Below are 27840 nucleotides of genomic sequence, written 5' to 3' on the forward strand. Positions count from 1 at the left end.
TTCATAATTTGAACTGGAAGCTGAAGACAAATTTGTACCATTTGTAGCTAAGCATAGCAATTTCGGCGAATTCTGTATGAAGCTTTAATACCACTAATCAATCATACACATACTGCGCTTGTCATACTTGTTTATGTTTTATATCTTGGTTTGAAAATACTCAATTTTCATGCATGATATTTTTCTAACAATTGTTTGTTTTCACACGAACAGATTCATTTAATATTCGTCATGGGGATGTTATATTATAATTGAAGTAGTTATTTATTACCACGATTTAAATGCTTTTAAACAATAGCTGATGTCTATTAAAACAATATTCCCTATTGCCCAAATTTTTGGAGTATGTATGGATAGTCAATCAAAAAATTTTTGACCCGATTATATCAGTTACACTCCTCTTAATTTTAATATCTGTATAGATGACGTAAAAAAGTTTGGGACAGCAATATAAAAGCTCTGGATCATGGATATGGAATAAATTTTCTGCTTAGAACAATGCAGATTTTTGACTTAAAAAACCAGCTTAGTCATAAAAAATTTCATGTTAACAGTTGGGTTCATTTTCTAATAAAAATCATGCAATGAATTATGAAATCTAAGTTTGAATCATTTGAAGAACGGGTTCTTCCAGTGTGTACACGATTAGCATGACATTTTGTCGTTCCTTTTGTTTCTAGTTATGAATCGTTTTATTAAATTCAAGCGAGACTCAATTAAGAATTCATAATTCAATGTTTGCAGTAAAATGCTGTAAATCTGAAATAAAATGCTTAATAATTACTTTCGTCAGATTCCATTTTTGAGACGGCATGAAAGCGAATTTATTGTTTTAGCACTTAAATAGCCGACAACAGTGGCAACGGAAGTTTTTTGCCCATAACTACATTCGATCTTCATTACGTGATTTTAATTTTAATAGAATAGTCATCAGTTTTCTTTCTTCATTTTGCCGATTTTGCGCAATTTTTTCATGCTGCATTGGCATTTTTCTTCTTCTTAAATGTATATTTTCAAAATTTATTTCGCAATGACGCAACTGAGCTCTAAATAATATTATCAATTATGATTGCTTTAATGGCTCTGTCAGATGAAATTTTTTCATACACATTCTTTTTTGTTTAATCGTATTTAAATTCATATTTAATTTAATTAATTTTTTTTACGGAACAGCAAGAATATTTAGACTTGAATCTAAAAATAGTAGAACAAAACGACAATTTAATTTAATGATAAATTGAAATATACAAATTGAGGCGATTTGACAAATGAAAGTTTAATTAAAATGGCCTGATTATGGATATATAAAAAATGATCTACATATGAGTTTAGTAAGGTAAACTGAACAAGAAGACATCTTGAACGTTATAAATTTTTTGATTGAATGATGAAAAAAATTATCCAATTAAAATTCGTAGACAATTATAATTTCACCAAATTGAATGAGATTATCATTTAACACAGTTACAGCAATAAATTGCAATTTATTCAAATATTTTTTATTCATGAATAAATAGACATGCTTAATACACTGGAGAATTATTCATGATATTTTTCACATCAGCAGGAACGTGTAAAATGATTGATAAAACAAATGAAATGTTTTTCATATGAGTGGATTATGGATAAATTTAGTTTCATAGCTTTGCATCATCCATGCATCAATAATCAATGCCCTTTATTTGTTACATTGTAATTTAATATGTTTTTGAATTCAATGGATGAAAGCTTCTGGAATTTTTGAGATATGTCGGAACTCAGAGAATCTCAAATCCCCACATATCCTTGGGGAACATTCAAATTAAAACCGTCCCGAGGGTTTTCAAATTAAATACCACGCTTGGTAGGGTTATATGGTTGTAATAATTTAAATTACTGTAATTATTGCTGCATTCTGACATTTTTAAATTTGATATTTCCATGTGCTTTTTATAGCATTACTTTGGTAGACTTAAATAAATTTAAATAGCTTTAAAATCAATACGAACCGCTATATAATTTTCTAGGCTTACAAAAAAATCTCGGCAAAAGGTTAAAGAATAAAGTAGAAAAATATATACCATACACGGAAAGCCACTTCACGAAAACGAATTAGCGTGAAAACAAAGTGAATTATGCATGGCTGTTCCTATTAAAATAAAGGAAAACATTCATGCTATTTTTAAATTACCCAAAAAAAAGTAAAAACTGAAAAGTGCACTATGCACAACAACATCTACCGGTGGAGGTTGAGATGTCGGGTGGATAGAAAATTTCTCAAAAGGCATTATCGACCATTTTTATTTGTTTTTTGTTTGTCTAACAGTAAAAAGCAGCTATTACAGAATGTTTTATTATCAGAAAATTCATTTGATGTCAGTAGGTGTATACTCAGCCTGCAAGCGAACGTTATTGAAGAGAAAATACAATTTTTGCCTTAGCGCCGCATGTATACACGTTAACCCAATTAGCATTCTATTATTTTACATTTAATATGAAAAAATGGTCGAAATGAAATTTAAGATTTTTATGGCATTTCACTGAAACACGAAAAATGTTAATTAACTAAAAGTGAATGAAAAAATCAAGTAAATGAGCAAACTGTGAATTTTAACAATGATAAATTTTATTTTCCCTAATCATTCAATAGTTTCATTTATTACAATTTAACTAAATCTAAATTTGCTATTTTATTATTTGATAGGACTCTTGTCATGGAACGCAGCAGACTGTCATGTCAATTTGGAAGAAGAATTGAGTACAATTACAGCTTTGGCATTGGAAGGTGAAGAAGGAAAGAATGGTAAGATGAGATTAATGTTATTTAGCAATTTTTTACTATACAAAAAAGAACTGTCAAATGGTTACAAGAATAGAATACAACAAACAGCCAACAAAAAAAAAATCCAACAATCTTGTATTAAATTGAGGGATTTAGATAAAAAATTTATTTACGTCATTTTATTTCTCATTCATTTTCTGAAGTTGATTAATTTCATTTTGTCATATAAAGAGAACATCTAAAGAATTTTGAATAAACTGCGATATAAAGGGCTATACAACTTTTTTGGGGCTTTTTAAGCTTTTTTGATCTTGTTGGAATAAATTCTCAAGCTCTTTTTAGTTAAATGGTCGGACAAACTTTTTGAACTGCGATACCACATTTCTAAAATTGAGATTTCAAGATTGAACTAATGATATAATATGTTGATGTAGAACATTCTGATGTTTTAATATTCCGGAAATTGAAATTTCTGCAGAAGATTTACACAAAAATATTTCAATCAATATATTATATTTAAACCAGATTTTTCTAGATACCTAAATAAAGTATTCAAAACTTTACATAAAGATGTACGTTTTTTCAAATGCCTATTTTTCATATACATGAATATGAGCTTTCAATTATTTGAAATGTCTCTCAGATGTGTAATCCTAGCTCTAACATACGTGTTCGTACATATCTGATCAATATTTTCATGCATAATCGATTTCTGTTCAAACGATTAAAATGTGTATTCTGTGTTTTTTATTCTTCATTTATTATTTTCCCATTTTCCTTTTCCTGTTTACGGAAAAATTATTGCAGGTAATATTTCATATTAATTTCCAAATTTCTTCATACTTCATTTCCAATTTCGTTTCGATCTGATTTTCCTTTCAATAAGTGTAGTATTGTTGAAATCGATAAGATAAACCGGGAAATATTGGAATTGATATAAATACTGTTTATGGATAATTTTTAACGATAAAACACCTTCTTATTTATTTATTGTATTTCATTTTAACATCTTCTTCATAGGCAGTCTTTTATCAATATTTGGATTTTTTTCATCTTTCAACATCCAACATAGCTTTCAATGCGAAAGAAAAGATATCAATTTATTACAATGTTTCTTTTTATTTCATTATCTTCGTTAGATGAATAGAGCTTCTTCTTATTTCCAAAAAAATCAATAATAATGTACACGAAAGTAAAGAAAGACTTTATTGTTTGCGATAAAAATTCAAAAACCTAAAAATAAAAACTGCAAAAGAATAATAAAACAAATAAAAACAGTAATATGCTGCTTGGATATCGAAATAAATTTGTCGGAGACATAAACGATTGACTTCCTGTGACTTATTTATCAAGAATTATTTATAAAAATATAGAAACACAAGTAGGAGTAATTTCAAATGGCGAAAGCTTTTCTTTCTCAAAGTTTATTTCGACCTTAATCAGTGGTGCATAACTTTTTATCTACGCAGCACACTTAGTAATACAGCTCGGCTGATATGTTGTAGGGTTCATGACTTTTTTTGAAAATTTGACAGTACACTTGTGCATCGTGACACAAAGATTGCCCACCACTGACCTAAATTAGGAATTCTTGAGCTGTTTCAGATATAAATTTTTTAGCAATATTTTCGAGCAAAACTTTTTGTTACTTATAGGAGAACGGAGACAACATTAAATATTATTTGCTTAACAAAATTTTGCGTGTGTAGTTCATGTAAAAAATGATGCATATTTTATTGATGTCTTCACGTCGTCTCCATTTTCCCACGCAAAATTTCACTTTCCGTTAGACATTTTCCCTTACTCTCTTAAGTTATTTATAAGAAAATGAAATAAATATAAGATATGTGTATATTTTAACACATGGTTATGTTGCAGGCAGGCTTGCGATAAGAATGAGATTTTACATTAGCTGGATTATAAATGTTTAATGGAACAATTCGTAAATCGGATAGTATACAATTCTTGTTATCTTTGAACAGTCATCTCGATTTGAGTACAAAAGTAAATCATATTTTTTATGAGAATATTCATGCTTAATGTAATGTAAAGTGAATTTGCCTGGAATAGAATCTATATTCAGATCCAATTCTCCTTTATGTATTTAGCAAGTATTAAGACTTTACCATATTATCTAGTTTGAGCTCATCAGCTAAACTTTTAGGTTTCTTTTCAAAAGCTCCTTGATATCAATTTTCAAAAGTTTTTTAGATTAACATGATCTAGATATAATTTATTGCGAAAGAAAAGTCGATGAGAATAACCTAAATTACAAAAATGATGTGACAAAAAGTAATTAAGTAAAAAGAAATAAAAATGAAATTTAATCCAGTTGATAGCATTAACCGATGGGAGAGTGATTAAGAGATATAATGGACAGAAATAATGCAAAAGTTCTATTTCAAATATTTATTCTTATTTTCTTATTTCGTACCCTGACAGGAGAGAAGCTCATTCAGTATGCAAGCGAAAATTTAGTCACGGAGATATTAATACATCCTCAAACGAATACATTTATTCAATGTATGCGTAATTTGCTGAGTAGCTTCACTCGACACCGTCACATTGTTCATGCAGGATACACCTTTACGGGTAACGGCTCATGGATTTTACAGGTATGTTGCATTTTTTGAAACAAGAATTTTAATTGTTATATAAATACCTCTACACTTAGTGGGGTTTCCTTCCAGTAATATTATAATTATAATACATTTATTACTTCCAGGATGGAACATTTTCCGTATTAGATTTCTGTGATGAATTTCTTCAGAATGAAGTTCAGAGGGTGTTGCGAGCATATCCAGATACAATTTCAATTGATATTCACTGTGCTCAATTAGGACATTGGTCTGCATTGCCAGAAAAAAACTTCACGAAAACTTGCAAAATTCGTATTAATCCTGTTGACGTCCTCGACTCGGGAAATGAAAAATTAAATGCTTTTATTGGTAAGTTTAACGCGTAAATATTTAATGCTTATCTAATAAGCTGAGATTTCACTTATAATACTTTTTGATCTGTGAATTCATTAATCATTCTTTTCGTGTCTGCTTTTTTCTACTTCTTTTAGATTATTTATCAGTTATGGTTTATTCTGGAGACTTGTACAACCTACTTGAAAGTTCAGATGTCGTTGGAAATATTCGCTTCAGTCATCCAACACTTTATGTCTTCCCCGGTGGACAGGGTGATGCCGCTCTATTCGGTATTAATGGCTTCAATATGTTAGGTATGTATTACATCTATGCGTAACTTCTGTATAAACACTCATGAATGCTTCTTTGCTTATTGTAGTTGATGGAGGCTTTGCCAGAAAGGCATGCTTTTGGGATTTTGTGCGACACCTAGATCGCTTGGATGCAGTTTTAATGACGAGAATAAATAATAGTAACATTAGCGGTATGAGTGCTGTGATTGAACGTAAAAGTGGAAATTATGTTTATCCACAAATTGGACATTTCTTTGCAAACATTCCTGCAAGCCGTGCCATATCAAGTCCTGATGGTGACAAGGACCATAATTCTTTAGAAATAGATTTGATTGAGGAAGGTAGTCGATTAGTTTCAAACCTTAAGAATATTAATCTTAAACCTCAAATGTGTTATCGTGATACTGAACCTATAAATCTTTATCATAAAGTTGGTCACGGTACACTGGATATGTATATAATAAGCCCCTCAAAAGATTCCAAAGAAGTTAAAGAATTTCTACAAAAGTGGCATGCTAATGATCAAAAACTATTTGCATCAAAAGATTCCAAAGAATTTACATTCCCAATACAAAATATTGTGTCAATTTGTGCACTGCTTGTTTGGCAACCTGCAAATCCTGATGATAATATAACCCGAATTCTATTTCCTGGTAGTACACCAGATTCAAAAATATTTGAAGGACTTGAAAAAGTAAAAGCTTTAGAATTTTTGAAGCATCCAATTTGCACTGTTAAAACAGTTACTCCTTCACTTTCAACAAGCATCTTATCAAAAAAGGATTTAAAAGCTGAGAGGATTATTGATTCAGCTCCAATAAAGCCAATAAAAGAAAAGGATAGAAAAATTGAAAAGGAGAAAATAGCTGATGTAGCAGTTGATGAGAAAACATCTCAACCAGATAATCGATTAATTGAAGAGCAACAACAGCAACAAGAACAACAAGAGCAAACTATAATTGAAAACACAGCTGCTGTTACAGGAGAGATAATTAAAGTTGAAAAAACTGTAACCAAAACTGCTACAAAGTCAAGAACTACTGCAACAAAACAGAGCAAATCAGATGTAAAGAAAACAGAGACTAAAAAAATTATTGAACCAGAACAGACTGCAACAGCAAATGAAAAGGCTGCGTTAATTGAAAAAGAAAAAGGTGATAATAAAGAAGAGACTGATGCTAAATCAACGGAAGAGCCTGAAAAAGTTACAGATGATAAAGAAGAGAAGCCTTTGGCAAAGAAGGAAGTAGATGAGCCTGAAATTAAACCAAAGGCAAAGGTAAATAAACCAAAATCCGATCCAAAATCACATGTAAGATCTCGAATTGACTCTCGTCCACCAAGATCAATTAGTGATAAGAGAACGGCTGCTACAAAGAAGGAACAAGATAAGGATCAAAAATCTTCGCCAACAACGCCTAAGAAAACAAGTGATAAATTAGCAAATGGATCAGTAATGACTGGAAAGGAAACAAAAGAAGAAAAAGTCATTGAGAAGGTTAAAGCTAAGCCACTTGCACGTACAATAAAAGAGAGCCCAAAAAGCACACCGGCAAAAAGCACAAAAGATGCTAATAATAGAAAAGTACTTGAAGCACGTCAAAAGCCAACTACAGTTGCAACAGCTTCAACACGAATAAGTAAATCGGCAACGACAACTCATGAAGAAAAGAAGGAAATGAAAACATTTGAAAAGAAAACAGTTGCAAAAAGGACAATGAAAAAAGTAGGAAGTCCAATGAAAAGCTCTAGAAAAGATGTTAAAAAGGTTGTAAAAGCAGATAAAAATGGCACAACAGATTCTAGTTTGGTATCTACACCAAGTGAAGATGTCCAAAAGAAAATTGTTACGGGTACTGAAACTGATGTTGTTAAACAGAAGGAACTTAATGAATTAAAAGAGGAACAAGATGCTGTTCGAGAGATTGAGGCTGTTTTCAAGAAAGATCAAGAAAAACGCCGCTCACATGGAATTATTTTGGATCATCGTGAATTACATGAAAGCACAACCGAGGCTGAAGAAGAAGAAGAATATTTAATTATAGAAAAAGAAGAACTTTATACCGAAGATTCAATTAATGAACATGAGAGTCATAAGGATGAGGGTGAAATCCAAAAACTTCAAAGAGATCACGACGAAAATGAAAAGAAATTAAAAGATGATTCTAAAGAAAAGGAACCAATACAAACAGATGTAGAAGAGAAGGTCAATGAAGAAGAATTTGAAGAAGACAATGAGAAAGACAATTTAAAGGAAGAAGTTCAAGTTGAGGTTCAAGAAATAATTTCATCAGCAAAAGAAATTGCTATTTCAAAAATGGAAACAAGTGTTGAAACCATACAAAAAACTGAAGATGATGATGATCGTATTAGCAGTGCTAGAAAGAGTGAAACCAAAGATGATGAAATTAAAGATAATGCGAAAGATGAAATCGATCCAATAATGATTGAAAGTCAACCAGAAGAAAAATTCTCAGCAACTTCTGGTGCAACCACAGCTCCAACAATGCCTGAGGATGAGGTAAAGGAAGGTCCACCGCTCGATGAGATCAAAGAAGACTTAGCAGTGGAAGAAAAATATATTAAAGAAGAAACCAAAGAAAATGAAACCCTTATTAGAAAACTACCTAAAGTTTTTGAGCCACTTAAAGGTGATGGTGGTAAATCCGATTTTATAGCTCAAAGCCCACATTTAAGAGATATTGTTAAAACTCCCGATGAAGTTGCTGATTTACCAATGCATGAGGTAGTAGATTATCAAGGATATGTTGAATATGGTGGTAAAAAAGTAGAAAAAACCGATGAAATTCCAGCTGAAGTAACACAGAAGGAAATTGAGGCAAGAGAGGCTGAATTATTGAAAGAAAAAGAACAAATCGATGACGAAGAAGTAGAAGATGTAAAAGATGATACCAAATTGTTACAAGGTGAAGAAGAACACGAAGATGTAAAAATTACTGAAGCAAGGGAAATTGTTATTGAAAAACAAGAAGTCACTAAAGTTCAGCAGCAATCATATGCTACAGAAATACGAGAGACTCATATTACAACTATTGAATCTCCATCAATAGATGAAAAAGCAACTGATGTGAAAAAATCATCATACCAAATTGAGGAGATTAAATACATGACAATTGAGCGTGAAGACTCTGGATTAAATGACATCAAGGAAGAAGATGAATATGGCGTCTCACCACCAAAACATGCAGACACAGAGGAAAAATTGAGTATATCACCAAAATTACCACCGCGTGCACGCACACCAGAAGATGTTATGAAAATTGTTAGTAAAGTTGCAGAAGTATTAAAAACTGATAAAGATTTAGAAGACTTGGTACCAGATTTTGATGCGAAAGAATTTGAACGTCGACTTTCAAATAAAACTGTTGAAGATCAAGAATTGGGACAAGAAGGTGCCGTAACAGTTCAAAGAATGTTAGTAACAGCAAGCAGTGAAGATGGAGGTGTTGAAACAGAAATTTGTCCTCAGGGAAGCATTAACTTTATGTCCTCAAGTCCTGAAAAATTAGCAGAAATAATTTCACCAACAAAAGATAAAGAGGAAAAAGATGTAAAAACGCCAACATCATCAGGTAAATCATCTCCTGAATTAAAAACTTCAACTACATCAGTTGAAGAAAAAGACAAAAATGAATTACAAGAAAAGGAAACAATTCTTTCAAAATCCCCTGAAACTTTCGTCACAAAGATTCAAAAAGAAGAGATGGACAGGTTAAATGAAATTCGTAGAGAATCAACCACAAGCTTTCTTAGCGAAAAAGATTTCACTAAAGAAGAAAGTTCCATTGTAGTTGAAAAAATTCAGTCTCGAAGCCAATCTATATCGTCAACAATTTTAGAACTTGAGCATGACGAGCATGAAAAAGCAGACCATGAAAAACACGGTTTCCATGAAGAAACACAAAAAGAAAAAGAAATATCAGAAGATCAAAAGGACTTAATCCTCTCAGCTAAGTCCGAATTAATGTTACAGGATGAAAAAGAGGAATCAAGACCATCATCACAAGCCAGTGTAGCAAGTGAAAAAGCAGCTCCAGAACATGTCGACGGAAAGTTGAGTTCAGTCAAGGCTGATGACCGTAAAGAATCGATTGCATCAGTAACATCAGACAAGAAATTAGATGAACCAAAAGAAGACTCACGACCAGTATCTCAGGCCAGTGCAGTAAGTGAAAAAGCTGCTCCAGAACATGAAGATGAGAAGTTGAGTCCAGTCAAGGCTGATGAACGTAAAGAATCAATTGCATCAGTCACATCTGAGAAGAAATTAGATGAACCAAAGGAAGACTCACGACCAGTATCTCAAGCCAGTGCAGTAAGTGAAAAAGCTGTTCCAGAACATGAAGATGAGAAGTTGAGTCCAGTTAAGGCTGATGAACGTAAAGAATCAATTGCATCAGTTACATCTGAGAAGAAATTAGATGAACCAAAAGAAGACTCACGTCCAGTATCTCAAGCCAGTGCAGTAAGTGAAAAAGCTGCTCCAGAACATGAAGTTGAAAAGTTGAGTCCAGTCAAGGCTGATGAACGTAAAGAATCAATTGCATCAGTCACATCTGAGAAGAAATTAGATGAACCAAAGGAAGACTCACGACCAGTATCTCAAGCCAGTGCAGTAAGTGAAAAAGCTGTTCCAGAACATGAAGATGAGAAGTTGAGTCCAGTTAAGGCTGATGAACGTAAAGAATCGATTGCATCAGTAACATCAGAGAAGAAATTAGATGAACCAAAAGAAGACTCACGACCAGTATCTCAAGCCAGTGCTGCAAGTGAAAAAGCTGCTCCAGAACATGAAGATGATAAGTTGAATCCAGTCAAGGCTGATGACCGTAAAGAATCGATTGCATCAGTTACATCTGAAAAGAAATTAGATGAACCAAAAGAAGACTCACGTCCAGTATCTCAAGCCAGTGCTGCAAGTGAAAAAGCTGCTCCAGAACATGAAGATGAAAATTTGAGTCCAGTCAAGGCTGATGAACGTAAAGAATCAATTGCATCAGTTACATCTGAAAAGAAATTAGATGAACCAAAAGAAGACTCACGTCCAGTATCTCAAGCCAGTGCAGTAAGTGAAAAAGCTGCCCTAGAACATGAAGTTGAAAAGTTGAGTCCAGTCAAGGCTGATGAACGTAAAGAATCGATTGCATCAGTCACATCTGAGAAGAAATTAGATGAACCAAAAGAAAACTCACGACCAGTATCTCAAGCCAGTGCAGTAAATGAAAAAGCTGCTCCAGAACATGAAGATGAGAAGTTGAGTCCAGTCAAGGCTGATGACCGTAAAGAATCAATTGCATCAGTCATATCTGAGAAAAAATTAGATGAGCTAAAGGAAGACTCACGACTTGTATCTCAAGCCAGTGCAGTAAGTGAAAAAGCAGCTCCAGAACATGAAGATGAAAAGTTGAGTCCAGTCAAGGCTGATGACCGTAAAGAATCAATTGCATCAGTCACATCTGAGAAGAAATTAGATGAACCAAAGGAAGACTCACGACCAGTATCTCAGGCCAGTGCAGTAAGTGAAAAAGCAGCTTCAGAACATGAAGATGAAAAGATGAGTCCAGTCAAGGCTGATGACCGTAAAGAATCAATTGCATCAGTCACATCTGAGAAAAAATTAGATGAGCCAAAGGAAGACTCACGACCAGTATCTCAAGCCAGTGCAGTAAGTGAAAAAGCAGCTCCAGAACATGAAGATGATAAGTTGAGTCCAATCAAGGCTGATGACCGTAAAGAATCAATTGCATCAGTAACATCTGAGAAGAAATTAGATGAACCAAAAGAAGACTCACGACCAGTATCTCAAGCCAGTGCAGTAAGTGAAAAAGCAGCTCCAGAACATGAAGATGATAAGTTGAGTCCAATCAAGGCTGATGACCGTAAAGAATCAATTGCATCAGTAACATCTGAGAAGAAATTAGATGAACCAAAAGAAGACTCACGACCAGTATCTCAAGCCAGTGCTGCAAGTGAAAAAGCTGCTCCAGAACATGAAGATGAGAAGTTGAGTCCAGTCAAGGCTGATGAACGTAAAGAATCGATTGCATCAGTAACATCAGAGAAGAAATTAGATGAACCAAAGGAAGACTCACGACCAGTATCTCAAGCCAGTGCAGTAAGTGAAAAAGCTGCTCCAGAACATGAAGATGAGAAGTTGAGTCCAGTCAAGGCTGATGAACGTAAAGAATCGATTGCATCAGTAACATCAGAGAAGAAATTAGATGAACCAAAAGAAGACTCACGACCAGTATCTCAAGCCAGTGCTGCAAGTGAAAAAGCTGCTCCAGAACATGAAGATGAGAAGTTGAGTCCAGTCAAGGCTGATGAACGTAAAGAATCAATTGCATCTGTCACATCTGAGAAGAAATTAGATGAACCAAAAGAAGACTCACGACCAGTATCTCAAGCCAGTGCTGCAAGTGAAAAAGCTGCTCCAGAAAATGAAGATGAGAAGTTGAGTCCAGTCAAGGCTGATGACCGTAAAGAATCGATTGCTTCAGTAACATCTGAGAAGAAATTAGATGAACCAAAGGAAGACTCACGACCATTATCTCAAGCCAGTGCTGCAAGTGAAAAAGCAGCTCCAGAACATGAAGATGAAAAGTTGAGTCCAGTCAAGGCTGATGAACGTAAAGAATCGATTGCATCAGTAACATCAGAGAAGAAATTAGATGAACCAAAAGAAGACTCACGACCAGTATCTCAAGCCAGTGCTGCAAGTGAAAAAGCAGCTCCAGAACATGAAGATGAAAAGTTGAGTCCAGTCAAGGCTGATGACCGTAAAGAATCGATTGCTTCAGTAACATCTGAGAAGAAATTAGATGAACCAAAGGAAGACTCACGACCAGTATCTCAAGCCAGTGCTGCAAGTGAAAAAGCAGCTCCAGAACATGAAGATGAAAAGTTGAGTCCAGTCAAGGCTGATGACCGTAAAGAATCGATTGCTTCAGTAACATCTGAGAAGAAATTAGATGAACAAAAGGAAGACTCACGACCAGTATCTCAAGCCAGTGCTGCAAGTGAAAAAGCAGCTCCAGAACATGAAGATGAAAAGTTGAGTCCAGTCAAGGCTGATGAACGTAAAGAATCGATTGCATCAGTAACATCAGACAAGAAATTAGATGAACCAAAAGAAGACTCACGACCAGTATCTCAGGCCAGTGCAGTAAGTGAAAAAGCTGCTCCAGAACATGAAGATGAGAAGTTGAGTCCAGTCAAGGCTGATGAACGTAAAGAATCAATTGCATCAGTCACATCTGAGAAGAAATTAGATGAACCAAAAGAAGACTCACGACCAGTATCTCAAGCCAGTGCAGTAAGTGAAAAAGCAGCTATAGAACATGAAGATGAGAAGTTGAGTCCAATCAAGGCTGATGAACGTAAAGAATCAATTGCATCAGTTACATCTGAGAAGAAATTAGATGAACCAAAAGAAGACTCACGACCAGTATCTCAAGCCAGTGCAGTAAGTGAAAAAGCAGCTAAAGAACATGAAGATGAGAAGTTGAGTCCAATCAAGGCTGATGAACGTAAAGAATCAATTGCATCAGTTACATCTGAGAAGAAATTAGATGAACCAAAAGAAGACTCACGACCAGTATCTCAAGCCAGTGCTGCAAGTGAAAAAGCTGCTCCAGAACATGAAGATGAAAAGATGATTCCAGTCAAGGCTGATGACCGTAAAGAATCGATTGCATCAGTAACATCAGAGAAGAAATTAGATGAACCAAAAGAAGACTCACGACCAGTTTCTCAAGCCAGTGCAATAAGTGAAAAAGCTATTCCAGAACATGAAGATGAAAAGATGAGTCCAGTCAAGGCTGATGACCGTAAAGAATCGATTGCATCAGTAACATCAGAGAAGAAATTAGATGAACCAAAAGAAGACTCACGACCAGTATCTCAAGCCAGTGCTGCAAGTGTAAAAGCTGCTCCAGAACATGAAGATGAGAAGTTGAGTCCAGTCAAGGCTGATGAACGTAAAGAATCGATTGCATCAGTAACATCAGACAAGAAATTAGATGAACCAAAAGAAGACTCACGACCAGTATCTCAAGCCAGTGCTGCAAGTGATAAAGCTGCTTCAGAACATGAAGATGAAAAGTTGAGTCCAGTCAAGGCTGATGAACGTAAAGAATCGATTGCATCAGTAACATCAGAGAAGAAATTAGATGAACCAAAGGAAGACTCACGACCAGTATCTCAAGCCAGTGCAGTAAGTGAAAAAGCTGTTCCAGAACATGAAGATGAAAAGATGAGTCCAGTTAAGGCTGATGAACGTAAAGAATCGATTGCATCAGTAACATCAGAGAAGAAATTAGATGAACCAAAAGAAGACTCACGACCAGTATCTCAAGCCAGTGCTGCAAGTGATAAAGCTGCTCCAGAACATGAAGATGAAAAGTTGAGTCCAGTCAAGGCTGATGAACGTAAAGAATCGATTGCATCAGTCACATCTGAGAAGAAATTAGATGAACCAAAGGAAGACTCACGACCAGTTTCTCAAGCCAGTGCAGTAAGTGAAAAAGCTGTTCCAGAACATGAAGATGAGAAGTTGAGTCCAATCAAGGCTGATGAACGTAAAGAATCAATTGCATCTGTCACATCTGAGAAGAAATTAGATGAACCAAAGGAAGACTCACGACCAGTATCTCAAGCCAGTGCAGTAAGTGAAAAAGCTGTTCCAGAACATGAAGATGAAAAGATGATTTCAGTCAAGGCTGATGAACGTAAAGAATCAATTGCATCAATCACATCTGAGAAGAAATTAGATGAACCAAAGGAAGACTCACGACCAGTTTCTCAAGCCAGTGCAGTAAGTGAAAAAGCTGTTCCAGAACATGAAGATGAAAAGTTGAGTTCAGTCAAGGCTGATGAACGTAAAGAATCGATTGCATCAGTCACATCTGAGAAGAAATTAGATGAACCAAAGGAAGACTCACGACCAGTTTCTCAAGCCAGTGCAGTAAGTGAAAAAGCTGTTCCAGAACATGAAGATGAGAAGTTGAGTCCAATCAAGGCTGATGAACGTAAAGAATCAATTGCATCTGTCACATCTGAGAAGAAATTAGATGAACCAAAGGAAGACTCACGACCAGTATCTCAAGCCAGTGCAGTAAGTGAAAAAGCTGTTCCAGAACATGAAGATGAGAAGTTGAGTCCAGTTAAGGCTGATGAACGTAAAGAATCGATTGCATCAGTAACATCAGAGAAGAAATTAGATGAACCAAAGGAAGACTCACGACCAGTATCTCAAGCCAGTGCTGCAAGTGAAAAAGCTGCTCCAGAACATGAAGATGAAAAGTTGAGTCCAGTCAAGGCTGATGAACGTAAAGAATCGATTGCATCAGTCACATCTGAGAAGAAATTAGATGAACCAAAGGAAAACTCACGACCAGTATCTCAAGCCAGTGCAGTAAGTGAAAAAGCTGTTCCAGAACATGAAGATGAAAATATGAGTCCAGTCAAGGCTGATGAACGTAAAGAATCAATTGCATCAGTCACATCTGAGAAGAAATTAGATGAACCAAAAGAAGACTCACGACCAGTATCTCAAGCCAGTGCAGTAAGTGAAAAAGCTGTTACAGAACATGAAGATGAAAAGATGATTTCAGTCAAGGCTGATGAACGTAAAGAATCAATTGCATCAGTCACATCTGAGAAGAAATTAGATGAACCAAAGGAAGACTCACGACCAGTATCTCAGGCCAGTGCAGTAAGTGAAAAAGCTGTTCCAGAACATGAAGATGAAAAGATGAGTCCAGTCAAGGCTGATGAACGTAAAGAATCAATTGCATCAGTTACATCTGAGAAGAAATTAGATGAACCAAAAGAAGACTCACGACCAGTATCTCAAGCCAGTGCAGTAAGTGAAAAAGCAGCTCCAGAACATGAAGATGATAAGTTGAGTCCAATCAAGGCTGATGACCGTAAAGAATCAATTGCATCAGTCACATCTGAGAAGAAATTAGATGAACCAAAGGAAGACTCACGACCAGTATCTCAAGCCAGTGCAGTAAGTGAAAAAGCTGTTCCAATACGTGAAGATGAAAAGATGATTCCAGTCAAGGCTGATGAACGTAAAGAATCAATTGCATCAGTCACATCTGAGAAGAAATTAGATGAACCAAAGGAAGACTCACGACCAGTATCTCAAGCCAGTGCAGTAAGTGAAAAAGCAGCTCCAGAACATGAAGATGATAAGTTGAGTCCAATCAAGGCTGATGACCGTAAAGAATCAATTGCATCAGTCACATCTGAGAAGAAATTAGATGAACCAAAGGAAGACTCACGACCAGTATCTCAAGCCAGTGCAGTAAGTGAAAAAGCTGTTCCAATACGTGAAGATGAAAAGATGATTCCAGTCAAGGCTGATGAACGTAAAGAATCAATTGCATCAGTCACATCTGAGAAGAAATTAGATGAGCCAAAGGAGGACTCACATTCAGAATTTGATGTTGGTGCTGATGGTGCTAAAGCTACTCAGTTTGTGAAAGAGTTAGAAATCGAAAAAGATGATGAATGTAAAGAATCTGTTTCAGTAATGACTTTTGAAAGACAAATCGACGAGGTGAAGGAAAAATCATTTGTTGAATCTACAATTTCACAAACTACTGAATTGAAACAATGTATTAAAACCAAGCCTGTTATTGTTGGATTTATCCGACCAAAGTCACCAGCTAGTGATGGTGAAGAAGCTGAATCTAAGGACGGAGAATTATTTGTTGAAGAAATAGTAATTGATTCTTATGAATGTCCTTTATCTCCTGGAAGTGTATCAAGTCAAGTATCAGAAAAATCTAAAAGTGATAAAGAGAAAGATTATGTAGATATAAACATACGAAGGAAATCATCTGTCTCCATTGCATCTGATATTGAAAATATTGAAGAACAATTCTCAAGACCAGAAACTCCATTAAGTACTGGACATGAAAATGAACATGAAGCACCAAAAGAAGAAGAAGAAGAAATAAAGGCTGAAAATGAATTTTTAGACAGAAAAGAATCATATTCAAAAACAGAACGGCTGCTGGAGTCAAGAAAAGATGGTCAAAAAACTCTTGATGATAGTGTTTGCTCATTTCCGATAAGTAAAGAATTTGATATGACTGAAGATAAAATATTTATGAAAGAATCTCGTTCAAAATCAGTGTCTTCAATCTGCTCTACATCCAGTAGATCAGAAGATTTTGGTAAATTAAGTGCAATCGAAGAAATCATTACAGCCTCACGTGAAGATATTAAAACATTTACAAAAATTCAAGAAGAAGTTTCAAAAATTTCTACAACTCAACATTCACAGTCAATAGAAACAGAATCAATTTTGACAAGTTTTCCATTAGTAACTGATAAATCTGTACCGACGACAATTTCACAAGCATTCCCTATTTTAGATGAAAGCTCAAAATTCGAGACAGTATCTGAAAATTTAATACAAAAGCAAACTACAACAATAGAAGTCACACAAACAATTACTGAAAGTGCAATTGAGAAAACAGAAGGCAAGAAAACTCCGCCAACGGCTCCAATCAGTCCAAGTGTTCAAAAAATATCATCTCAAATTACATCACAAGAAAAAGAAATAACAAAAGCAACAGATGTTATATATGAAAAGTCATATGAATATTCAACTCCACGAGATTCTATTCATTCAGGTAGATCGAGTCCAGACAGTGCCGCATCAAAATCAATTGTATTAGGTCAAGGTTCAGCAGTTGAATCACCAGAATCATCCCCAAAACCCACATCACCTTTCCCTAAAACAATTGATGCTTTAAGACATGATTATGATCATAAAACATCATCAGGAATTAGTACACCTGATATGACAAGAACGTCTACACCTGACACAACCGAGAAATTTGTAGAGTTAAAATCGGGTTCAACAAGTGCTATTAAAGAGGAAAAATCAGAATTTATTTCAAAAGTACACACACAAGAATACAGTTATCATACAGATTCAAAAGAGATTTTCCCCGATCAGACTTCATATCACACAGAATGGACAAGCGGCTTTAAAAAGGATGATGAAGATAATGCATATGGAACTACAGAGCAACAAATATACGAAGAAGAATACGATGGTAAATTTAATGTTCTTATTTTATACATATAATTATAATTTATATCTCCTTCATTCAGATGACGATGAAATTCCACCTCAGTATGACAGTGAAGTTGTAAAGTCCTCCATAACAATCAGTTCAAAAGCATTCAAACAATCGGATCCAATGAGTACATCATTCTATGGTGCCCTACCAGAAACAACAACTACAACAATCGTCTCCACAATGACATCTGAAAATGCTAAATCCGTGCCAATTCCAATTACATCAACTGTCACACGAACATATACAGAATATACTTCAAGTCCAGAAATAGTCGGCTCAGAAGCATTAAGTAAAAAGTACACAAAATACTTAGATGAAGCAGATTTAGATTTTGAAAAGACATTCCAACAGCAGTCAGCCATTACCACAACAGTTCAATCCTTATCTTCTGAAATGGCTTCCACATTATCATCAACATCATCGTCAACATCAAAAACCACAGTCGTAACATCATCAGATATTAAAGAAAGTACCTCAAATTTAACGTCCACTTCAAGTACAGCCACGACAACAATTTTAGAAAGTTCAAGTACTAGTTCTAAGAAAGATGAAACAGAAAAGCTTTGGGACAAACCATTAGGTAAGGAAATACAGGAAAATTAATTCGAATATAAATTTAAACTTTATATTTTTTTATCAAAAGGTTTGCCATCACCTGCACCTGAAAATGATATTCGAACAACCCCAAAGAGGGAGAGAAAAATTCTCGCAAATAAGAATAAATTAAATTCACAAAAGCGTTCACAAAGTCCAATTGCTGGAAAGAAGCTTGCTCCAATTTACATGGACTTAGCATATGTACCTCACCATGGAAATTCATATTATTCTCACGTTGAATTCTTTAAGAAAGTTCGTGCACGTTATTATGTATTTTCTGGAACTGAACCCAGCAAAGAAGTCTATAATGCCCTCCTGGAAGCAAAGCAAACTTGGGAAGATAAGACTTTAGGTAAAATATTTTTGATCATGACATTTTTCAAGACTTTAATTTATTCTAATTTATTTAAAACAGAGGTAACGATAATCCCAACATATGACACCGATGTACTTGGCTATTGGGTATCAGAGAATGAAGAACTTCTAGCAAAATATCACATTGACTTATCTCCATCAGCAGCTCGATGCACAATAAATCTACAGGATCATGAAACATCATGCTCTGCTTATCGTTTGGAATTTTAGGCGACGGGTATTTTCGTACAATTTCCTATATTCCTCAATCCTTTAAATATCCTTACAGAAGAAGTTGAAACAACTAATAAGAAGCATAGTTTGACAGAGTAGAACTTTTTTTATAAAAAATTTAATATTGATTGATGATTTTTTTATTTCAAATCCAATGATTGATAGTTGATCAATCTGAATTCTTTTTGTCAAGGACAAATAATATAGATTACTACAGAGAAATGGTAAAAAAAATGTAATAAGACATGACCCAAAAATCAAAACCCCTTTTTATCCAACTACATATAGAATTTTAGTATTCAGTGAACTTTTTTATTAAATGTATCAGCGATAACATGTTAAAGAATGATAGTCGAGGATGCAGAAATTTTTTTCAGGTACCTCTGATCAATTTTTAGAATAAACGAGCTTAGTAGTAAACCTATTCTATTATAGGAATGATATTGTAATTCAGGCAAATTTAATTTAGTTTCTAGCTCATTTCCATAATAGTTCTCCAAAACCTTTGCTTTTATTTTCTATTAATAATAAAGTGACGATAATGATGATGCATTTATAATGATAGCGGCTAATGATGGATAATGAATGATACTATCTTGAGAGAAATTTGAATTCTTTATTAAGTTTTTATAGTGAATCTCAATTTATCCAATTCTTTCCAATTATTGGATATCAGATTTAATTAAAATAGGCAAATTAATTCATTCCATACTTTTGTCTAGTTTGAGTCGCTCGAGAACATAATAAGTACAACATTCTCTAAAGATATGTAATATTCATTAAGATGTAGTTTATATACCAAAAACATAGATTACCATAAACAATGTGAGCAACAAATGGCTCCATAAACAGCTTTTGTAGACGATAATATAGAAAGCATAATGAATGAACGTGAAAAATTATTCCGAGATTTCTCAGTGAAAGATAGAGAGCTAATTTTATGAAAACATATACAATTAAAATGCCATAAAAGCTAATGTTAAAGAATCTTCCCAAAAATATAATTTTCACTTTGGAATTTATAAAGATACTCAAAATAAAGACACATGAAAAAGTTCATGCACATTCATGCTTTACTAAATCATTTTCATAAGTCCAAATTATGAAGAAAATGCAGTTTCATTTGCATAATTAATCATCGATTTTTGAATAGAAACACTATTAATTTAAATCATAAAGTATTTAACTAGTTTGCAAAATGATGAAGAATTGAAATTCACAAGTATTCATGCATTCTTAAAATTTAGTTTAAAAAAATACAAGCAAAATTAAAACTTTTGGAAAACAAAAAATGTATAATCATAAGTTTGGATATTACAAAAAAGAGCACGAATTTAAGAGTTTCTAGTAAAAAATTAAAAATGAAAGTCATTTTGGAAATGAAAAATTACTAATTGGTTCAAATATGAAATAATAAAAAAAAGTTATTTAACAAAAGAGAAATATTTAATTAAAGTAATTAATTATTGACTCAATGTTACATGTTAAATAGATCAATGAAAAAGTTTAACAAAAAATATTTAAAAAATTACAGTACGATTGGTAAAATGTATGGCAAGGAATGAAGAATAAACTTCATTTTATGATGAAAATATTAAGGAACTGAGAAGTTGTCGGAACTACATCTCTTAAATATGCAAATGTGATAAGTTGCAAGCCAATTAATGTTTTAGAACTGACATTCATTAAATTTTCAACAGCATTGCCAACTTCAACTTCAGAACAACAATGTTCTGTTTAGTTCTATAATTTTACTAAAATAGTACATATAACTTATGATACAACATCTTAAATTTACATTCTAAGAATGGACGCATGACGACAACATAAAAGTTTTCAACATAAAATGAAGTTGATTTTTATTTGATGGAAATGATGCGAATGTAGTAATGATGATTATTATTGATAAAATTCATGAACTGGAAAAATATTTAACTAATTATTCTTTATGCAAAAATAGGAAAGTAGATAACAGTTTAAAATATTGAGATATTAAAATATTACTTAATACAAAAATAATTAAAAATTAACAAAAAAAAATCCCCTCAAAGTGCACAAATCAAGCAACTTATTATCATGGAGTGTTAAAATAGACAGTAAATGGCCATAGAATGATTAAGGAAAAAATGAAAGTTTTATAATGTCCTATGATTATGAATGTTTCTAGAATATTCAATACTTGTGATACTCACATATTATTTTTCCTGCAAGATATAAATAAAGAGACAAACGATAATCGTGATGGTATGGAATTTGAAAAAGAAATAGGATACAAGGGAGTGTATTGTATAGGTGTAAGACACCAAAACAATTTAAAAACTCTTTAATTTTTAATATTTTTTATTTAATAATCGGGTCAATTTTATTTAAGTTTGCTTATTATAAATGAAGATGTAATTAAGATGACCAGGTACAATAAAAATGGATATGAACTATGTGCATGTATAAAATCAGAAATAAAAATTGGTAGATAGCATATATATATGAAAATTTTCTCATTATTTGCATTTAATAGACAATGAAAATTATGATAAAAATAATTAAAATTAGGAAAACCAGGAAATATGGCCTTTAGTTAGAAATGAAAGACAGAAATTATTAGCTTTTATTTTAATTTATGGAATACGGTAAGGACAATGAAATCGTTAAGGATCTAAAAGTCTGCAATTTATGATCAGCTTAGCTTATTTATTTAACCTTATAAGAAATGGATGAGTATAATCATAGAAAATGAATGAAATGAATTACAGCTTTAAAGGGATGAGAACACTAAAAACATTCTGTCACTTTTTTATGCCATAAATATGTATCAAGTTTTTAAAATAAATCAGTGACTACCCATCATTACGAGTATGCAGAATTTGTAGCATAAAATACTTATGACTACATATTTTCATGCTCTAAGTTTTTATAAGTCTAAATAACTCATGAAATATCACTGAAAAAGCGTTGATACATAAACACATTCTTCAAATAACCAATCCCGCTTATGCTTGGTACCTTCAATATAAAAATAAACATTATTTCTCCAACAATTTCAATAAACATTACACGCACGTATTTCATACATACAAATTCAAATACCTTTTACATAAAAGCATAATCGCTGCAAAAGTTTTCATCCCTTGGAAAATAAAGTTTTCAAATGAAATATCTTTCAAAGAGCAAAGTATTAAGAAACGCTTTAAATGTATTCTCTGATTGAATTAATCAAGCAAGATAATATTAATAATATGAGCATATACTATAGCCATTCTATTAAGCAAAAAAATGAAAAACTCATCAACTCTTTAATACTTTCTTAATGATTTCACAATAATTTCGTTTCATGGAAATTAAATAAAAAATAAAACAGGAAAATAAGATTTGATAGAATATAATGCGAAAAATAGGATTGATAGGTGCTAAATGATGATAAACCTAATAAGGACCTGCCTTTTTAAAAAATGAGGAGTAATAAATGGATGTCGTAAAAACTGATAATTGAAAAAAAAAATGCAATTAAGCCAGATGAAACCCTCATTACCACAGTCATGCAAATGATCATTTTTCTTATTCATGACAGAGAGTGACAACTGGATGATTTTGGTATCATGGGGGAGCTTTTTATTTTTCTTGTCTCGAACAGTCTTTTCTTTCGTTTTTTTATGTGTTTCACAACTTTACTTGACGAATATAAACCGTTCCTAATATAATCTGATTTTGTAATTTAAAAGTTGATTTGCGTCATCCAAAATTTAATTTATAATTTATAAGAAAATAAAACTTTGAGAAACTTTCATCTAGAAAATTTAGAATAAAACATGAGATTTGCTTGAAAATTATTTAGAATTTAAAATTGTATTGTTCCAAAGGGTATTACTTGCAAATTTACTAAGTATAAAATTTTGAGAAGTTTTGAAAATTCATCCTGAATTTCTTCTTGAAGAATATATAAAAAATTTAATAGTTCATGAATTTGAGAGAAATTTTTTAATAAATTTTCTGTACAAAAAGATTTTTTTTATATGAAATGGAAAAAATTTAATATTAAAATCGGTGAGGAAATGGAAAACTTCAATAATTTTTTCCAGACTAATTGAAATATAATTTTCTTTTGCAGAAAATTTATTGAAAAATGAAAATTTTCTCACTATATTAGTAATTTGCTTGAAACTTTTCTGAATTTATCTTTGAAAACATATTAAAACTTTCTTCTTAGCTTTGATGTTGAACTAAAAAGGAAAAAAATCTTTAAAAGTATTTAACAAAAAAATAAAGTTTATTAGCAAACCTGCTGAAATTTGCATTAATATCATATTTATTCTCAAAAAAAACAAAAAAAAATTATGATGTTATTCAATGTAATAATGAAAAAAGAAAAATCAAATAAAAACTTCAAAATGTCTAAAAAAAAACATTCAGTTTCTTGATAAGTTGAAAAAATATTTCAGGTGTGTTGAAAAAATGCTGCTAGCCAAGTTTTATTTAAACAATTTAAAAAGTAAGTCATATATTAATACACATTATTTCTTCCTAAAAAGTTAAGCGTCTTCCATCATGCGCTGTTGGTGTGATGGGTGAGCTAGTGGGGATATTTTTTTATTACTGCAAAATTAAAATTTTAATTCAAGAAAAAACCACTATATTTAATTTTTCAGTATTAAGTGATCATAAGTTGACCAGTTGAGTTGTACGAATGTGACGAGGAAAAAATGTTGAGTGAGTACAAACAGCAGGCCAGAGACGATGAAACCTCACACATTATATTTTTGTTTGTTTCGTTTCAATTTTATATGAACAGTTGTTACTCCAATGCTCTTCACATTTCTGACAACCTAGTATTAACCGGACGAAAAACAGTTTGTTTTCAAAATATTTTCTCATATAAGCATTATACGGCAGGCGACAAAAACGGTTCATCGTTTCTCATACTAAATGTATACGATGGGAAAATTAGCCAAATGGTCATCGATATAATTTAAATTTTGCTTTTGTTCAGCCATGAAAATTTGATTTTTTTTTAAATAATTCAATTTAATTTTTATGTACAACAAGGAACAATTTTCTCACATTTACCAGTCATTTAATTGATGCAAAAAATTCCGAACCTTATCTCCTTAAAAATTCAGTTATTTATTTTAAATTAAATTGATATGAGAAGAGATTTATATTGATAGAAAAATACACATTGGCTGTAAAAAATAATGTGAAAGAAAGGCATCAACATTTGTTTATACATATCAAGTGATGGGAAAATATACAGTTAGTAACACTAACAGTTACATGCACTTAAAAATGCATTGACGATCAGCATGCAATGAGCTTACTTGCGCATTATATTTTATCCAATATGAACTCCTAATCCATTGCTGTAAGTTTTTTTCATTTTCTCGCTGAATTTTCCCAACCTTTTTTAATATTTTCAAAAAGAATTATATATAAAGTAAATGAAACTTCTTCAAAAGTCTAGTTTTGACGCGATGCGTCCAAAAATTTTATGCGGCCGACGGTGATAGGCAAAAAGGTATTTCCCCAAAAGTAAAGTACATTTGGAATAATTCGCGGCTTGATGTTTTTTAAATAACAGGCACACATGAGAAACAGCACATTAAATTTTTTCTATATGAAGGAATTTTTTCGTCTTGTGCGTCGAACTGTGCGCAGAAAACCAGTATAAAATCAGAGAATATCTTGCGCGCTTCTAGACGAAAGACTTTTAAGCATGAGAAAATAGACATGCGGACATGAGGTTAGCTGAAAAAAATTGAGACCAATGTCAAGGAAACACCTCAATATGTGTCTTGGCGACTTTGCTCTACTGACATTGATGTTGGCAATGAGACTTTGCTTTCCCAAGGATTTTCTCAATGCCACAGCTCAGGGTGACGTTCAGTTATTCGTATATGAGAGAGAAGCAAAAATCCTTGAAACATTTAGAACTTCAATGATACCGGGTTGTAAGAACATTTCGCATCATCATACTGAATTTTTTCTTTGATTGTTGGCTGTATATTTTATTTTACGCATTCGAATTTAACAATATTTCAGAATATTTTTGCAAGTTTTTTTTGCTTCTCTTTATTTTTTTTCTTATATAGCAAGAATGAAGTAAGGTTTTATGGAAATAAACCAAAGAAATGTTTATGTCGAAAGATTTCTCATTCGAGTATAGATAAAAAGTCTACTTTTTCACTTTCGTTTTTTTCTTGTTCAGTCTTCTTGCTACTTACCACCAGGCTCACATGAAATTAAGCAATGCAATCGTGTTCCCTTTTTCATTTCCCTTCATAACTGAACGTTTTTTTACTACAACTGACAAAAGGAACAAAACACAGAGAAGAAAAATTTCATTTCAGTTTCACTACTCACGAGAATCGATGTTGAAAAGAAAGATTTGAAGCAAGCCTCGTTTGCTTGAAATGTATACAAAAAATAATTTTCTACGGAATAATAAAATTGCATATTTGTCACTACAATATTTTTATTCAAGCTTCTTTCAGAGGTATAATGGATTTGGTTGTCCTTGGATTCGAAATGAAATGGATTAATAGGAGTACATGAAAAACAGCAGGTTCCGTTGGTAGAAAAGTTTTTCAAAAGACTATGAATAATTTAAAAGTCATTAAATCCATACGGTAACGGATGTTTTTATTGACTTTTATAAAAACTCAATACAGTCTTATAAGAAAAATGTGGCGCCATCTATTAGAACATTTCCATTTATAGTGGATGTTAGTATAAAATTTTTTTGACCGTTTGTGAAAACATCCAGCTGTTAAATTTTAATTTCAAACTTTTTCCTCGCACATTCCTGTCCTTGTTTTTTCAGTCCATAGTTTACTGTCTTTTTTAAATTTTAGTGGTATGTACGTTCCTTTGCTTAATAATTGTACATTGATTTTTCTCAAAATTTTCTACTTTTAAAAGGTTTCCGTCACAATTGATAATGATCCAGACACGTCGGCTTGTCTAAATGTAATTTAGTGCGTTTTGTTATATTCGAAAAAAATTAGTTAGATATTATTTCTTGTCTTTGTCGTGGAGAGAATTTCTTGATGTTCTCTATGTTCTTTATGATCTTAAGGCTTATGAACATTTTCAATTTTTAGCTTTTTCTTACGCTTAAATTCTAGAGATATAGACAAGAAAAGTGGAAGTAAGATTAGGAAAAAAACGCGTTAAATATAAAATTCGTGAAACTTGCCCAGAAAATTAGAACAAAGAAGTCACGATTGAGAAGAAAAAATATAATTATATTATCTCCAAAACAGAGAAAGTAATTTGAAGTGGGGATTTCTTAACTCAATAAATAAAATTTTATTATCATTCATAGTCGTTTTAAAGTCATTATATGATAGAGTGGAGTTGAAAAGATGATAGAGAAAAATAAAAGTTTTATTATTTTTATAGCATTATCTCTTATCCTAGCATTTGCAATTCATTTATCCTTGAGCTTTGAAACGAGTGATGATATGAGGGATAATTCAATAATTCCAAAACATAGAGCTAAACGTTTTTTACTGTTTCAAAATAATTCAAGAATTTTAGTGAGTCAAAATTATACAATATAATATTTAATAATGTGATTAATAACATTAAATTTTATTAATTTTTCCAAATCTAGTTTCGTGTCAATATCAAGGATAATATTATCAAAATTAATCAAATTTTTGCACATGCATATGGATTTCGTGCTAATATTGATATCCTTGCGCCGCCTCTTCCACATCATCATGTTCATAGAACCAAGCGAAGTTATGTTTACCAAACTATAGAGCAAATGATGAACCAGTAAATTTTCTGATGAATTTTTCATTCGTTAAAATAAAATTAGCATTTTTTTATTTTTAATAGACAGGGATTTAATGGAAAAGCGTGCATTTATAAAATGTTTTGTGATGCTGTAAAAGAAAATGATGAGGAAAACGGGATGTTTTCAAAACTTTTCAAATTAATTTTTACGTGAGTTGAAATTTTCGTTTACATTCTGTTCCTTTATTCTTTCCTGAATATCAAATATTTCAACGTTTATTAAACTTCATAGAAATTCTTTAAAATACCTTTAATTTCTTAAAAAGTTGTATGAATTTCCAAGCTACTTATTTTTACAACAATTTAACTAATTCTTATTTGAGAATAATTCGGATAAATGGATCAAAAAGAACTATTGCAAAAATTTGCATATTTTACATGCGTTCCCGAAAAGTACATGACGAAAAAATGAACCAAAAATCAAACATAGACCGATTTGGCTATGAACTGTTAGCGTCACGCTGACCAAGGGTCGGATTTTCGGCCATTTCTTCTTCGTGTACCTTTCAGGAAACTTATTTATTCAAAAGTAATAATAATTATTTTTTTTACTTCACAGACATAAAGGATTAACTGAATATGGAGGTGTAAACATTCCATTTTTGTTATCCGATGGATGCAAACATCTTGAAGATTTCTGTCCATTGACATCACTAACTTTATCTCCATACACTGATATATAAATTGACATGCAATTAAATTAAAAAGTTTTAAAGATGTTTCCACAAAAAAATATTTATTCAACTAGAATTTGAGCGTAT

General features: G+C 32.5%; 1 protein-coding gene across 1 annotated transcript in view; it reads left to right on the plus strand.

The window, feature by feature from the left end:
* futsch overlaps nt 1–23433 on the plus strand; it is a 33434-nt gene extending 10001 nt beyond the window's left edge. Inside the window, exons 3-10 of the mRNA XM_070647910.1 lie at nt 2684–2782; nt 5204–5376; nt 5487–5709; nt 5832–5990; nt 6056–18073; nt 18132–18680; nt 18744–19049; nt 19113–23433. Coding sequence (XP_070504011.1) covers nt 2684–2782; nt 5204–5376; nt 5487–5709; nt 5832–5990; nt 6056–18073; nt 18132–18680; nt 18744–19049; nt 19113–19282 — 13697 coding nt within the window. The 3' untranslated portion in view covers nt 19283–23433. The remainder of the gene's footprint in view (nt 1–2683; nt 2783–5203; nt 5377–5486; nt 5710–5831; nt 5991–6055; nt 18074–18131; nt 18681–18743; nt 19050–19112) is intronic.
* The last annotated feature ends 4407 nt before the right edge of the window (nt 23434–27840 follow it).

Source organism: Chironomus tepperi, unplaced genomic scaffold, assembly GCF_022539635.2.
Source record: "Chironomus tepperi strain 1889 unplaced genomic scaffold, CSIRO-AGI_Ctep_v1 contig_376, whole genome shotgun sequence".
NCBI lineage: Eukaryota > Metazoa > Arthropoda > Insecta > Diptera > Chironomidae > Chironomus > Chironomus tepperi.